Source organism: Bombus impatiens, unplaced genomic scaffold (assembly GCF_000188095.3).
Source record: "Bombus impatiens unplaced genomic scaffold, BIMP_2.2 scf_0814, whole genome shotgun sequence".
NCBI classification, from domain to species: domain Eukaryota; kingdom Metazoa; phylum Arthropoda; class Insecta; order Hymenoptera; family Apidae; genus Bombus; species Bombus impatiens.
In genome coordinates, this window is record NT_177233.1 from 549,150 (window position 1) to 566,798 (window position 17,649).

Below are 17,649 nucleotides of genomic sequence, written 5' to 3' on the forward strand. Positions count from 1 at the left end.
ATATTTCCTTTCTTGACTTACTTGACACGAAAACATCTATTGAACAAAATAACTTAATTGTACAATATCTTAATTTGTACATCACATTTCTATCGTTAGGATATCCAATGTAAATAATGTACAATGTAAAATATTATTTAATGTTTTACATAGAAATTTTGTAAATATTCTGAAATCATGATTTTAGATTCAATTTAGTAATGTTTTTAAACAATCAAAATTCATTCTTTCCTAAAAGAACTGATTCTAGTGACATAAAATCTAGTTAGCCATAGTATCTTCAATTAGAAAAAAAATGGTGAAGTTGGCAGCAAACATTTGGGAATATTTTAGTAATTTAGTTTGGTAACATTAATTTGACGATCAACTCTTACGAGTGTGCGCTGTAACTTCATTCGTTCGGCGACAATGGCGGCAGACCTTGATCAGCTTCAACAGCTTTTAAACACACTTCTTAGCACGGATAATGATACCAGAAAGCAAGCAGAGGTGCGTATATACTTCCTAATTTTCATACGCGTATTTTACGTATATCAATTTGCCGAAAAACGTAAATACTAGAAAACGGGATACTTCGTTTCTCGAGCACGTTGCCAACGTGTTGTCAGAATCTGCATGTGGATGCAGTTCGATGGTCATTGCTGTTAAATCACTGTTTTATTTTGGATTTTATTATAAAATACTTTTATGTAGCATTAATACAAACAGTTGCGTGGTAGATACGATTAGTAACTGTAGTGAATACTGACAAGTGTTTAGAACAACCTAATAAAATCCAAAATGGTGTCGCGCGGTAGCATGCACCCCTCGAACCTTTTACGTAGGTCCGTGTCACTTTCAACGTGATACGAATGCACGTTTTGACCAAAGTTTTTTACGATTTTTCACAATGTTTATATAATTTTGTTATAATACTAGGAAACAAAACAGTCTAATTTGAAACTAAATAACATGTAATATATAGCTCAATTACCTAGAAGGATTCATAATTTCTATATTTCGCTTTCCCGCCTACACGCGTTCATTTTCTACTGGAATTCCGGCATTTCTGGACCTGTTTGAATCATGAAGAAATACCTTCTTTCAGACGAACGTTTTTAATCTTTCATGCATTTATAGCTATATTAAGATAGTTACTAAAAGTAAATTATAATATTTCCAATTTTCTTATTGTGTATTTAGCACACGTGTATATAGTAGAACATTAAAAAAACGTGTCATTATCAGGCACCATGTGCTTCTTTTTCTTTAAAGTTTTTTCTTGGTAATTATTAACTATTAACGTATATAGCATAGGTCATTAAATAACTACCGTAATTTCTCATTAACATTAAGTTATAAATGCAGCAGTAATTATTAAACATGAATGAATATTTTATTAATATAATAAGTTATCTTTTCCTTTTTAAAGCCGAAAAGTCTATTTGTGACAAATTAGATTATGTAATAAATGTGTATACATACCTATATGTATATATATTTCATATTATAGGAGGCATACAACAACCTCCCAGTGGATAGTAAGGTGACATTTCTTTTAAGCTCCTTGTGCAATGCCACCCTTACAGAAGAAATGCGTGCTATGGCTGCCGTCTTGCTACGTCGACTATTTGCTTCTGAATTTATGGATTTTTATCCTAAAGTAATTATGCCTTTCTTGTATTTATTTTAAATAGAATATTTATTTTTTATGAAAATGGAAGAAGGCTTGTTACATTTGAAACAAAATTTTTTTATTTGGAATAAATACATTTTTTACATTTTTATATGAATGTATGAGATATTGTTCTACTCTTACTACTATCACATATAGCAAATTGTTGACTAAAATAATTTCTAATCATATAATACTTTCTGTAGTTTATGCCAGCAACTACTGCCAATGATAAAGTGACCTATTGTATGTCATGAACTATAAACCTATTTCACTTATTAAATCGATATTATTTGTATAAAATATAATATATATATACATATATATATATTATATATATAATGGAGCATTTAACAAGTACTAAACAGAATGTGTTAAAAGTACCTAATAAAATAATTTTTAGATGTTTACTACATGTATATAAAACTTGAAAAATATAGTTTAAATAAAACAATACAGCCTTAAAATATCTTATAACTTTTAAGTTCTAGTTCTCCTAACGAAAGATATTGAAGTTTCTATGTATGTCTTTCAGGTTTAATTTATGTTTGTTTGAATAAATGTTCCAACAACTTATCAAAATTGCAGCTAATTTCATTACAAAATATACATTGATTTGCATAAAATATTTCCATTGCTAGGACATAGATTAAATTTAAAACATCAAATAACGGACAATTTATAATATTAGCTTTAAACTTATTATTATAATAAACATCAGAAATATTTTGCATGAAATATTCCAATAAGTAGTTACACACATGTCATATAGTATACAATTTACTTTTCATAATGTATATAACATCAGCGTCTTTGTGTACTTGTGGAAATATAGTTGTTATATAAATATATTTTTGCCTAGATTCCACCAGAAGCACAAGCTCAATTAAGAGAGCAAATTTTATTATCTGTTCAAAGTGAACAGACGGAGACTATTCGACGTAAAGTTTGCGAAGTTGCAGCTGAAGTTGCACGAAATTTAATTGATGAAGATGGTAATAATCAGTGGCCAGAATTTCTGCAGTTCCTATTCCAATGTGCAAATAGTCCTGTACCAGCATTGAAAGAAAATGCTCTTCGAATGTTCACGTAAGTTTATCGTATTTGTACTGTAAAAATAATCCCATTTTAGATTGTAATTTGTATAATATAAATCATACATATTTCAAATATATAGATCCGTCCCTGGTGTATTTGGAAATCAACAAGCTAATTACCTTGATCTTATTAAACAAATGTTGCAGCAATCTATCATGGACTCTGCAAATTATGAGGTAATGTAAAACATATTTTTTTTCTGCATGTAGATGTAAATTCATTTTATATTTTCAACATTTCATATGGAAGAATGATACACAGGATACAAATAGCTAAGTTCCTCGTCATAGTTTCTTCCTATAAGAAGATTGCCTTCTGATGACTGTAACTTGTTAAGTTTTCATTTGCAGACAGATACGGGGCATACAAAAATTAACTGAAATTTTGTTTACTCTATATTATCTGTATCATTTTTTATTAATTCATATGTTATTATATAGAATCACAATATCTTTTATTTCATAAATTTTATTTCAATGGTATAATAACCAATGATATTTACTATAGGTCAGATTTCAAGCAGTAAGAGCAATTGGAGCCTTTATCGTTCTTCATGATAAAGAAGACAATATACAGAATCATTTCTCAGAATTACTACCAGCAATTGTACAAGTAATTGCTCAATCGGTAGAAAAACAAACAGATGATGCTCTTTTAAAAGTTTTGATCGATTTAGCGGAATCAACACCCAAATTTTTGAGATTACAATTAGAGACTATAATGGAAATGTGTATGAAAATATTTTCAAATGATGATATGATTGATTCATGGAGACAATTAGCATTGGAAGTATTAGTTACACTTGCAGAAACTGCTCCTGCAATGGTACGTAAAGTTGGTGGAAAATATATTGCGTCTCTAGTACCATTGGTGCTAAAAATGATGACAGATATACAAGAAGATGAAAAATGGAGTTTTTCGGATGAAATTGTTGAAGATGACAATGACAGTAATAATGTCGTTGCTGAAAGTGCTTTAGACAGATTAGCATGTGGTTTAGGTGGTAAAACTATGTTACCACAAATTGTACAGAATATTCCGTCAATGTTAAATAACAGTGACTGGAAGTACAGGTAAATATTTTAAAAATATTTTGATTTAATTTCAATACTTGTAATTATCACAGAATAGTCAGCAATTATGTATTTCGTGCATATAATTGCGTTACATCTGTGATAGAGTAATCATCGGGATTATTCTCAATTTTGTCTATTGTTTTGATATATGAAGTTCGAGATTCTCGATGGGTGTTCTTAAATAAGAGAGTTGATAGTAATGTTTCAATATTACTGTCATAGGCATGGAACAAACATTTATATTTTCGAAAATCTACTAAGTATAGCTTATGAAATTATAGTAATAAATGTTACCAAAAATTTATTTCGTAGGCATGCTGCTCTTATGGCAATATCAGCTGTTGGTGAAGGTTGTCATAAACAAATGGAAGTAATATTACCTCAAATCATGGATGGAGTTATACAATATTTACAAGATCCTGTAAGTTTGATCATAATGAAATCCTTTTTAAACGCCATGAATCAAGTCAGCAGTTATATTTAGGACATAAATATAATAGCGTTACGTTCATGGTAGAGTACAACGAAGGATTTGGTATTTATACATTGTCGTTCTGACAGTATGTTTATTAATATACTTCCTTCGAAGTTCTCGGGAGAGAGTTGGTTATTTATTATTAAATAACCATAGTCATGGAACACACACTCCATATGTAATACGTATACATCATGTTTATCTATTGCACGAGATCACCCTTTCTTGTTTATTGATTACATACTTTTTCTAGCATCCTCGTGTAAGATACGCAGCTTGTAATGCAGTAGGTCAAATGTCAACTGATTTTGCACCTGTATTCGAAAAAAAATTTCATGACAAAGTCATTCCTGGATTATTAATGGTGTTGGATGATAATGCGAATCCAAGAGTTCAGGCTCATGCCGGCGCAGCCCTCGTAAACTTCAGTGAAGATTGCCCAAAAAATATATTAACACCATATTTAGATGCTATTATGGCTAAATTGGAGTCGATTCTTACTGCTAAATTTCAAGAGTTAGTTGAGAAAGGCACTAAACTTGTCCTTGAACAAGTAAGTAAGAACATATATTGATTATATATAGTCAAATTAGAATAGTGCATGTATAATTGTAAACTATTATTATTTTCCTTATAGGTCGTTACAACTATAGCATCTGTTGCTGATACATGTGAAGAACAGTTTGTAACATATTATGATAGATTAATGCCATGTCTAAAATACATTATTCAAAATGCTAATCAACAAGAACATAAAATGTTACGTGGTAAAACCATTGAATGTGTGAGTCTTATAGGACTTGCAGTAGGACCTGAAAAGGTATAATAAATATGATATAATATTAAATCTATTGACAAATTATAATAAAATATTTTAATGTTACTTTTTTATAAAATTGTTATATAACTAAACCTTTTATGGTTTTATAGTTTATTGCAGACGCTAGTGAAGTTATGGATATGTTATTAAAAACACACTCAGAAGGAGATCTTCCAGATGATGATCCACAAACTAGTTATTTAATATCTGCGTGGGCTCGAATTTGCAAAATTCTTGGTATGAAGCTTAAGCTTTTATATTTTATTAAACTTCTATCTGAACTGGTAAAATGTTGATCTTAGTATGTTAAGATATATTTAAATAGTAAAAATTAATTTCTTTAGGTAAACAATTTGAGCAATATTTACCATTGGTAATGGGTCCAGTTTTACGTACAGCAGCTATGAAACCTGAAGTAGCTGTACTAGATAACGAAGATATGGAAGGTCTAGAAGATGTTGATTGGGAATTCATCTCTCTTGGTGAACAACAAAACTTCGGAATTAAAACTGCTGGCTTAGAAGACAAAGCTTCCGCCTGCGAAATGTTAGTTTGCTATGCACGTGAATTAAAGGAAGGTTTTGCAGATTATGCAGAGGAAGTAGTACGGCTAATGGTTCCTCTGTTGAAATTTTATTTTCATGATGGTGTTCGAACAGCAGCTGCTGCAAGTTTACCATATCTTCTAGATTGTGCAAAAATAAAAGGTTAATTAATAATTGTCCAAAATAATTAATTGCTCACATTATAATTCATTCTTTGTATTATAACTACGAGTAATAACTGAATTACAGGTCCACAATATCTTGAAGGGATGTGGGCGTATATCTGTCCCGACCTCTTGAAAGCAATCGATACAGAACCTGAACCTGAAGTTCTGCTAGAAATATTATATTCGTTGGCTAAATGTATCGAAACCCTCGGTGCCGGTTGTTTAGGAGCACAACCCATGGCTGAATTGTTACGTATATTAGATAAATTACTTAATAAACATTTTGAAAGAGCAGTAGCTAGATTGGAGAAGCGTAAAGATGAAGATTACGATGAAGTAAGGCTTTGTATAAAGATTTAATATAAAATTTAACTGTTGATGTCAATAGCTTGAAGTTTATATTCACATTATAGGTTGTTGAAGAACAGCTTGCTGATGAAGACAGTGAAGATGTATATACTCTAAGCAAAATAGCAGACATTTTACACGCATTGTTTACTACTCATACGTCATCATTCTTCCCTTACTTTGATCAAATTTGTGGACATTTTGTTAAATTGTTAAGCCCCGAAAGACCTTGGTCAGATCATCAATGGGCTTTATGTGTATTTGACGATATAATAGAATTTGCCGGACCCGAATGTGCAAAATATCAAGAATACTTCTTACGTCCAATGATACAATACGTATCCGATAAATCAGCAGAAGTAAGACAAGCAGCAGCTTATGGTTGTGGCATTTTAGGGCAGTACGGAGGAGAAGCGTTCGCTCAAGCATGCGCAGAGGCTTTGCCTAGGTTAATGGATGTTATAAACGATCCAGAATCAAGATCACCTGAAAATGTCAATCCTACTGAAAATGCTATATCTGCAGTTACAAAAATTCTTAAATATAATAATAAAGCAATCAATGTTGACGAAATACTACCTTATTGGTAAGGTTTTGATTTTCATATGATAATTTATAAATATTACGCGTAATTAATCAAATATTTCTAAATCTCTTATGTATCACTACAGGGTCTCTTGGCTACCAGTGGTAGAAGACAGAGATGAAGCACCCCATGTTTATGGATATTTATGTGATTTAATCGAAGCAAACCATGTAATAGTTTTAGGACCAAATAATGCAAACTTACCTCGGTTAATAAGTTTCTTTGCAGAAGCATTTTGCCAAAATGTTGTATCGACAGATAATCCTGTTATGGGTAGAATTCTTAGTATTGTTAGGCAAATACAGGTATAAGCAAATGCAACATGAAGAATATTATACAAGATACATTTTTTAATGTAACATATTTACATTCTAAAAAATCTATTTTTTGTTTCAGAACAACGAGTCTATGTTCCAGGCATGCATAAATGCATTAACTGCAGATCAACAACAAGCATTGCATGAGGCACTTCGTGCACAGCCTACTAATTAGCCATTTGCTTTTATTCTCCAACCATAACACTTTAATATAAAACAAAACGAAAAATACACAGACATTTGCTTTAATAAAGTTTGTGGAGAAATCACAGATTTTAGGTAGCTACATTATACCTATGGAACAATTTCACCAGCCTAATTATGAAGAAAAACAATTGTATGTAACTATTTGATATAACTCATATATTTGTTGACTGTATTTCACTAGTAAATACAATAGTTTCTACTACAATAATTTCGTACTATTTGGAATTATTGCAAATTACATACAAGAAAACTTGTACTTGTTATTACTTGATAAAGTGTGATACGTTACATATAAATCTAACAATATAAAATTCATTAAATCACACGAGTTCGCACTGACGAAACTTTTTATATTAATTATCTTTGTTTACTTCATAAAAATAACAATTAAGTAACAAACGGATATGAATTTATTTTTAATATAAAAAGATTAGAACAAAATTACATTTCCCGCCATTGCGAGCCGAACGATGCTAAAATCTTTTTCTCTGTTTTTTTTGCTTTTATTCTTTTTCTTAATGCTTTGTAAATTGCATAGTATCTGTAATCATTAACTCCATGTTTATTCTACGAGTATCGAAAAATTAACACTTTTGTCATTGCGATCTCTTCGTCCCAATTATTCTCATTCTGAAACTACTTTTTTGGCAGAATAATAAAAATGCGAAAAATAGACTGGAAAAACACCAACTCATTGCCATCAAATGATGGCGTAATATATTGTGATTTAGGTATTTTTATTATTAAATTTAGGTACAGTAAATGTTATTTAATAATGATATCGATAATATTACAGCGTTGAAGTTATACGGAACTGTATACGAATGCCTTTAAATGAAACGTAATGAACTGCTTTAAGATGTTTTATGTTTTAGTATAATAAATTATTTGCTAAATTCTAATTCAATGGATTGTATTAGAATGATAAATTTTAATAAATTTAAATAAGTTTTAGTTTAACATAAAACATATTTGATCTTGTAACTTTACAGCTAATTTACATTGATTTGTTACGCTTATTTAGCTGTAATTTTACAGTTTATTATCGCATCATTTAGAAATAAAAGATGACGATGAAATCAAGACATATTACTAAAGTAAGTTCAAAGGAATGAATGCTGGGCATTACGTTTCTTTCGGTTATTGTGTAATGACAATGTGAATTAAGAACAGTGGTGTAAAAAAAAAAGAAAAAAAATGATTGAGTGGAGTAATGTTACAATTTCCTGTTCTCGTTGCTATTTATTTGTACACAATAATTGTCATGGTATTTACTATTGCATGCAGATTTGCAATGGAAAATATATTCCAAGTAAAATCTGCGACTAGTTTCAACAAAATTCCTCCAAAATTTCTTCTATTACGGTATATAAGAGAATAGAATGGTCGAACATTTATTTGTATATATATATATATATGTATATATGTATATATATATATGTATATATATATATATATATCAAAGTATATGAATATTAAAACTAAGTACGTAAAGTTGAATTACGTAAATGTAATTATTGATGATTGGTAGGCACTGCCTTATTAATTATTTCATGAAGACCAACGTAAAGATCTTGTGAAATAGATACAAGCAATGTGCGATTGTAAACATTTCATTAAGAATTATTGAAGGACTGTTTATGCGACATATTGTGACAAAAAAAATGTGGAAGCAAAATCGGTATGAAAAAAGTAAAATTATAATTCTTATAATTATATAGAGATTATTTTAAAGTTATTATTCATTAAAATAAATCTCAGCTTTTTAATTGATTGTTTTGCTTTACCTTTCAAATCATGTATTTTGTAAGAAATAGAAATGAAATTTTTACAATGTGAAAAATAATATTGTGTGAAAATAAATCGTAAATGATAATCATCATTACATTACATTACATTTGATTTATGTTAACAGAAAAAAACATAATCAAATCATTGCCTAAATTTTATACATATATAATTTATACTCTAAAGTATAAGATTATTATTAGCAATATAAAAAATCAAATTTAAATCTAGATACGTATTATATAATATCATACATAGAAATGAAAACGGTGATAACGTTAATTTATTTTCATTAAAAAATATCTATTTAATTAAATACCTTTCTGTTTATATATAAATGTACTAGAAGTAAATAAACAAAATATATTCCATGTTTTTTTATATAAAACATTTTATTATATGGTATTTAATAATTATTATGATACATATATAAAGCTAAACGAAAACTTCAAATATGTCTTTGGAAATTACTTCGGACGTAAAATAATCAAATGTAAGTAATACATATATATATATATATGATCTAATTACTGAGTAATTTTCCCTTGCAATTTTATCAGAATTTAGATACTACGTCTATTACTTCAATCTCTTCCAAATATTTCATCTACAATGTTCCGCTTATGTAATAAATCACTCATAAATAGTATTTGAGTGACAAAATTTTTCAAGGCTGATATATTTCGACTGATGTTATATATTGGACATGTTATAAACATTGCATGACAGAAAATTTTATTAAATTCAATAACTAAAAAATTAGGAGTTTATAAAATACATGCGATAATGATAAATACAATTAAATCTTTAATTTTTTGATTACATTACGCAAAAGTTTTGTATATACGTATGTAAAACAATTATCATTATATATGTATATACTATATACGTATATGAATCAATCATTACTATATAAAGAAACATTAGACTATGAAATAAAACGAAGGGAACAGAATATTATTTTTAAATATTTGATTTTATCAAAAAATAAACGATGAATACAATGAATTTACAACAAATTTATTCATTATTCGATACGTGGAAATTTTCGTTATTTTAATTTGCATCATTTACATATGTGTTCATGAACTATATATTTACATATGTATAATATAAATAAGCATTTCAGTTATAAGATATCAATCCAAAATTATAACTTTTTAAATTATCCTACAAAATACATATAACTTAATTCGTAATAACTAATTATCTCGTATCGTAATAATATACTAATTTAATATTATGTTCATAGATATGTATTAAAACAATTAAATTTGTCGGAAATAATTTTATAGAATTGGAAATGTATTTGTACTCATGTGATAATAAGAGTATGATTGTATGACGTTGTGATCATCCGATATTACGTCACCGTTATTCTCCTTTCATTTTCATACCGGCGTTCATTCTATCGTCAAACACGTTCGGTGCACATTTATGCATTACAAGTGATATATTTATTGTGTGAAACTGAATTCTAATTGATCGTGTTCTAAAAATTTATAATTATCAATTACTTCCTCTGGCAGTCGAGAAGTGTATAGTATCATTTTGAAAACGTATGTTTATAAAATAAAATGCGAATTATGTCTTCTATTTCTAGACCATATTTTGCGCGCATTTAAAAAAAATATTTTGTTAAATATTTATTCTATTTTTGTATCGATAAAACTTCTTCATAACGTGATGATTATATACACGGAATGTCGATAATCCCAATCAAGTAATCAAAATTAATCAATCATAATAATATATTACAATACAATATTAATATCGACATTATATAATATTTAACAAACTAAATTGTTTTAGTCGAGAATTAATTTTTCCAATAATACTACTTAGTATTAATGAAACCTAATCAATCTTAATAATTAGATTTAAGAATATTTAACTTTTAGAAATTTGATGTACAACTTTTACGTTCGCGACAAAGATAAAAATAAAAAAGAATTCCGGTTGAAAATAATCTAGAGCATAAATTTTCATGGTTTTATTTTCGGTAATCGTGGAAACTAGATTTAAATAAAGATATTGGTACGGCTTCTTGTCCTCGTTCGTAATTCCCGTACTCTCTATTCTCTATATAGAACTCACGCACGCACAAATACCATCTCGTTTATACTTAGGGTTCATAGTACTGTTATACCGCCCCTGATTGCATACTGAAACGCATGCAATGCGCAGAGTATCCACAAGTATCGTGGCCAGCGTTTGCTGCGTTAGCCATTTAGTAGTACATGGCACTAGCATAGAATGTGAAATTTCTCTAAATATTTTTACAAATTTGTTTCTTAAATTTTGCTGTAAAAGTTACACGGAGAAACCTAACAGACCTTACGAGTTTATTAAATTTTTGGCGGAACTCTTCGATTTTTCGTCATATCCTATTCCTTATTGTATTAGTCTACCATCGTGTGTACAGAAATTAGGGCGTGAAGAGGTTCGTTCCGTTCAATTGGAATTTACAAAAGTTTAAAAAGAGAATACATGATAAGATAGACAGTATACATAACGATGAATTCTAGAAAGTCCAATGAATAAGTTACTTATTTCTACACGATTATCATATGATTAAATTGTTAATTACGCTATAAATATTGTATTTTTGATTCGTTGTTTCTGGCTATATTTTGTTTTCTGTATTCTCCTTTTTTAACCTTCGAACACAGTTTAGCAACATGCTAGTGTTTTACAGGCATTAAACCTATACTTCTAAAATTTTCTTAAATAATAATATGAAATAACATCAAACATGACTAGCTCAGAAATAATTCGGCACACCTCTAATTATTCCTTGGAAATTATACGAGTATTCATGAATATTTTATAAACATAGTGATTTGTAATCTAAAGTTATAGTAATGGTATTGACCAATAATTTTAATGTAACTAATGAAAACCAGGTAAACTTTTGTCAATTTCTGTGTAGATTATTAACTCATATCTATAAATTAATATTATTAAAAATACAGTAGTGCTTATGAAAGTGAATTCAAATAGTGCTATTTTTAATTTTGATATTACAGTTTTACAAAGTATTATCAGAAGTATGTGCAAATATATTTTTATTTAGTTCAGATAGAATATTAATGTACATATGATTCTGTGACTTTTGTTAAAGTTCGTACTTATCTTTTGTTACACACAGATGTAAAATATAACATATATCATTTATGTAACATTTTACATCACTAATGGCAATAATAAGATGTACACGTGATCTATTTATTAACAATAGGATCAATAAAAATTGGCATATTTCTGTTCAATAGGTTTTGTATGGACCTAATACAGAAAGAATAAAAAATGTCTAGAAAGCGTGCTAGAGAAGAAACTATGTTGAATTCTACAACTTATTTAAATATTCAAAATGGAGAGGATGCATCTTGCTCCAAGAAAGATTCGCCTGTTTATCCTGTAAGTACTACTTAATTCTTATAATTACTTATAATCAAAATTTGTTGAAAGTGTACTTGTTCAATAAGGAAGATACAATCTGTTTGTACTACGTTATCATTTAATTGATATTTTACCGATTTAATATAATGTTTATTATATTCAAGATTTTATATTAATTCATATATATATATTAATTCATATATATATATATGAAATACATATCTCATATACCTATGTGCTAGTTACACATGTACATGCGAATAAAGTTTACATACAAATTCTGCTGGGGCTATGGAATTATCTTTAATCATGAAGAGATAATATAGAAGCAAAAATTATTTATGATAATGGTATGACATTATGCAAGATCATAAGCATATCTATCTTAATATAATACCATGAATACTTGATTCTTTAAATAGTCTTATCGAAATACTTCATGAACAAGTATGTGAACATAGGTTCTGAAACATATTCTCTGTACTGAAATATTTAGCAGACAGTATGTCAACATTAAATTCAATGCAAATCTATTTTTTTAATATATGAAAAAGTTTTATATATATTTTAAAAAGTATTTTAATCTCCTAATAGAAACATCAAGATCTTTAAAATAATCTGTATTTAAAGAAATTTAACAGGTGGATTATACATATGTATACATATCTGACAAATAAATTCACTCGTATTGTTCTTTTATGGAAAATTTATTTTTCATAATATTAACAGCTAGTGACAATGACTTGGGGGACCAACAGGAATTCAAATAATGAGTCAGGTCAATTTTCGCTGAAAAAGTATAATAGCGAAATTTCTGTTTCCCACAAAGAACTTCCAGTGAGTCAAACATTTTTTTTTTTAATAATTTTTATGTTAATATATGTAATATAATTAAATTTTTATTTTTTATTTTGTTTCTAAAAATAAATACAAGTATTTTGTCTTCATTATTATTAAAATCAAACAAATTAAAGATCTATGATTAAGTAGGCTTTTGTTACTTATTATATTCAACTTTTCAAAAATGTAATTGAAATAATGTTTTTAATAAATTTCTATGAATTTTTCTTGATTATATATATATATCTATATCCCTTTTTTTGTTGTTTCATACCTCACTTTCATTTTTATTGTATAATTTACATTGTATTGAATTTATTGCAGTCAATTTGTAAGGAGGCTCCCTTTAGTGATGATCCAGAAGCACTTGCCGAAAGAAATGCATGTGATTATAATATTCGTATTACATTGAAAATGGCGAGAAGTAGTAAAGGTTAGTAGAAATGAATTAGATATTTGTGAAATTAGGTAATAGGAATTTTTGAATAATACATATAATGCTAATAATCTGTAATAATATAGCTCCTAGGAAAATCAGAGTCTATGCAGATGGTATTTATGACCTATTTCATCAAGGACATGCACGACAACTTTTACAAGCAAAAAATATTTTCCCTAATGTGTATCTTATTGTGGGAGGTAAAGAAATAAATTTCAAAATTTTGAGATGTAACATGAACTTTGCATAACATTAATAAAAACAATTTTTATTATTTTAGTTTGTAATGATCAGTTAACACATAGTAAAAAGGGAAGGACAGTTATGACAGATGTTGAGAGATATGATGCAGTAAGACATTGTCGTTATGTAGATGAGGTGGTTAGGGATGCACCTTGGGAACTGGATGATGAATTTCTTACAAAACATAAAGTAAAATTAACTGTAAATTATTTTTTTAAAAACATGTTTGTCGAATGTTAAAATAGTTCAACATTTAACATTTTTCAGATTGACTTTGTTGCTCATGATGATATACCTTATATGACAGATGATAGTACAGATGTTTATGCAGGCCTGAAAGCTAAAGGTATGTTTGTGGCTACGCAAAGAACAGAAGGAGTATCAACGTCAGATATTGTTGCAAGAATAGTTAAAGATTATGACATTTATGTAAGAAGAAATCTTGCGCGAGGCTACAGTGCCAAAGAACTTAATGTTTCTTTTCTCAATGCAAGTATATATTTTTTAAACGCAATATCTTTTTTAAGCAATGATATTTCATTGAATAAGTTATATATTTACAGGAAAAGAAATTCCGCTTACAAAATAAGTTTGATGATTTAAAAGATAAAGGTAAACGGGTGATGGAGAATATTGGCGAAAAACGTATGGATATGATTAGCAAATGGGAAGAAAAGTCTCGGGACTTTATTGATGCTTTTCTACTCTTGTTTGGAAGAGAAGGTAGATTGGTGGGTAGTATTTATGGATTAATTATTTTGATAATTACTTTGTACTCAGTATTAATGATATACTGTGAGATATGCATTATAGAGTTATATCCATTATAAAAGAATAAATAATATTTAAATTAACTGATATATAATTACTCTTTCTAACCTAAATTGTTCATAAGGCTTTTTTCAATGCAGTATGTGCATAAGTATAGAGGAAAATATCTTCTTTGTACATCTGTAGTTTATATACAATGGTGTCATATATATGTATTTAATCTAATGTTTTTTGTTTATTCTTAGAATAAGAAACTACGAATCGTACAAATTTTAATGAATTTCTAATTTCTTTTTTTTTGCAGTCAACGATTTGGAATGAAAGCAAAGGACGTTTGATGCAAGCATTATCTCCTCCTGCAAGCCCAAAAAGAGATGGTAGTCCGAATGGCAGTAATAGCAGCAATAATGATGAAGATCAGACAAGGTACATCACAGCATTCGAGTCAATTGACTAACATGCAACACCACTTCATTCTGTACTGCTTCTATATGAAAACCTTCAATACTTCATACCATCCATTTGCAGCATGTTATGTTAGTATATAATTTCACTGTTAAATACATTAGATAAATTTTAAGCAATAACACACAATTTAACCAATGCTTGTTGTAAAAAAATGTGTTTTACTTTCTTCCTTTTCTCTGTGTACATAATATATCTATAGTTCATAACGTGTCTGGTATTATCACAAATATTTTTTTTTGAGTACGTGGTAAATATTAAATATGAAAATGTTATTTACTTAATGATTAATCCAAACTAATGTAATTAATTTATATGATTTATGTTGCAGTCCACCACCAAAAAAGACTGGCCGTTTTGAATATTCACAGAGTAACTATTATTTAAGCGATGATTACAGCGATGATGAAGAAGAAAATTTGCAATCCAAATGATAATCCTTTTTTTCAAAAACACATTCTTTATTTTGACCAAAAATATCGTGCAATCTCCCAAAAAATGTTTAAGGATATTTTATTGCGTCTATGTGATTTGAAGATATGGATTATAATATTATGCTTAATAGTATTTTTATGGTATGATTTCATACTATATACGATATAAAATTATCTGTTATAATGTTTTCATTCAATCCAGCCATGGATTATTATATATTAATTAAATTATATATATGCACGAATATTGAGAAATCATACAGATAACTTAAAACATTCGTTGCAACTATTCTTGAGAGTTTCGTTATTGTTGTATTATTAGTAAGTTCCTATATTCTGAACGATACTTCATCATTCATTTTGAGTTTCATGCTATATAAGAACTACTAACAGTCAAAAGACATATTTTCACCTCGTGCAAAAAAATATGTGGTTCAAATATTCTGTCAACAATTTTTAATAATTTTCAATTGTTTTGTTACTAATTTTATATAACATTTTTTATACATGTTACCTCATAATTAATTACTTATGTACTATACATTTGCAGTGAGTACCTTCGCTGTAATTAGTATTAAATCATATTTTTATTGAACACTTAGTGTTGTTTATAAAAAGTTAGTCTATATGAAATTAATATTTATTTATATCATAAACCTTATATTATTAGTAGAATGCCAGTAAGAAAATATGAAGAAAATGAAGAACTTGAATATGAACTTAATTTGTTGTATTAAGGGTATTAAAGAATTTGAATAGGATTATACAAATTCAAATATATTAATTTTATAAATAATTGTTCTTGTTTAATCAAAGAATATTTATAAAGAAAGATGCAAATCTGCAATTTATTTTTAATAGTAAATATGTAGTAAGATTTCGATAAAAATCAATGAATAAAAACTAATCAAAATGAATATAGGATTTTAATTTGAATAAGAATATACCACATAGAAATCATTTTGAAGATGGTGCTTTTATTTGGATATATCCAGATATAATAACCCTGGAATGGTACAACCACTTTTATATTTTTAAACCATAACGTAGTTTTATAATATTCTTATATTTATGAAATATTTGAATAAAATATTTTTTTAATATATAAATGAAATATATGATAAAGATATTTATTCTTATTTTCGGTATGTAGCATCCACAATAAAGTAATTTTTAACATGCAAATTAGGAAGTTTGTTAATAGCATATAGTTCCAGGGGTAAAATATGTATTAGATGGATTTTAGATATAAATTTGGAATTTAACATGAAATGTATGAAAGATTTAAAAAACAAGAGATGTATATAAATTCGTATACATTGAAGCGCTTCTGTTTCTTAAAGAAGTACCAATCGTGCCTGAGTTTGACACCTTTTATTTAAATGCATATAAAATAGTACATCACAAGTATGTCACAGAAGATTTTTAAGTATGTTAAATGTTTGCTTCCCAATGTAACTGATGCATAAATTAGTAACATGTAATGATATGTGATAAGATGTAGCATACTTTCAATATCTTTTTTTAACGAATACATTCAAGAATGATTAGACACGCACAGTTTTACGATCGATAAAATGAATTTATGTAATTTCGACGGTTCATTTTAATTTTTTGAAACGGAAATCTAGTATCCACATTGACAGAAATTATATTTACTTAAATGAAGATGCAAGATGTAGTAATGTTCCATATTATTTCTATAACAGAAAAAGTAGAAGTTGTTCAATGAAACATTACAAGTTGTAAGTTAAATCGAATAATACTAATTAACTATATAATATATAATTGTAAGTTTTATATATTAGTATATATATAGATTGCTATATTGTTTAAAGATTTGTCTGATTCCAGCACTTGTATTTTTCTTTTATCCTTTAATATAAATATGTCGCAATACTCTAATTCATGGAAAAGGTAATATACATGTTAATTATATATGTATAAATGTATATTACGATATAATGTATTTAT

General features: G+C 27.7%; 2 protein-coding genes and 1 non-coding gene across 12 annotated transcripts; all 3 read left to right on the forward strand.

Annotated features, from left to right (window-relative positions):
• Positions 1–343: 343 nt before the first annotated feature.
• On the forward strand, positions 344–7,313 carry LOC100749728 (importin-5). Its single transcript, XM_012390507.3, has 14 exons — positions 344–489; positions 1,493–1,642; positions 2,517–2,743; positions 2,832–2,928; positions 3,260–3,825; positions 4,141–4,249; positions 4,557–4,856; positions 4,941–5,123; positions 5,234–5,360; positions 5,468–5,830; positions 5,918–6,171; positions 6,249–6,769; positions 6,855–7,074; positions 7,166–7,313. Exons 1-14 carry the CDS (start codon positions 409–411, stop codon positions 7,259–7,261), a joined length of 3,294 nt encoding a protein of 1,097 aa, XP_012245930.1. The 5' UTR covers positions 344–408; the 3' UTR covers positions 7,262–7,313.
• Positions 2,996–3,123, forward strand: LOC112213595. The gene has a single exon (XR_002947491.1).
• A 3,148-nt stretch (positions 7,314–10,461) lies between the features above and the next one.
• Positions 10,462–16,272, forward strand: LOC100748379 (choline-phosphate cytidylyltransferase A). Of its 10 annotated transcripts, none has more exons than XM_012390513.3 (11): positions 10,462–10,640; positions 11,770–11,987; positions 12,357–12,501; positions 13,213–13,320; positions 13,648–13,756; positions 13,846–13,962; positions 14,043–14,206; positions 14,273–14,494; positions 14,569–14,736; positions 15,081–15,202; positions 15,573–16,272. In XM_012390513.3, the coding sequence occupies exons 3-11, from the start codon at positions 12,391–12,393 to the stop codon at positions 15,673–15,675; spliced, it is 1,224 nt and encodes a 407-aa protein (XP_012245936.1). In that variant the 5' UTR covers positions 10,462–10,640; positions 11,770–11,987; positions 12,357–12,390; the 3' UTR covers positions 15,676–16,272. The 10 variants fall into 10 exon arrangements, 9 of the variants coding, with proteins under 9 accessions (XP_012245936.1, XP_012245937.1, XP_012245941.1 ...); XR_004462518.1 differs by lacking the exon at positions 10,462–10,640 and adding an exon at positions 11,064–11,524 and having other exon boundaries at positions 15,081–15,312; XM_012390511.3 differs by lacking the exon at positions 10,462–10,640 and adding an exon at positions 11,096–11,524.
• Positions 16,273–17,649: the final 1,377 nt, after the last annotated feature.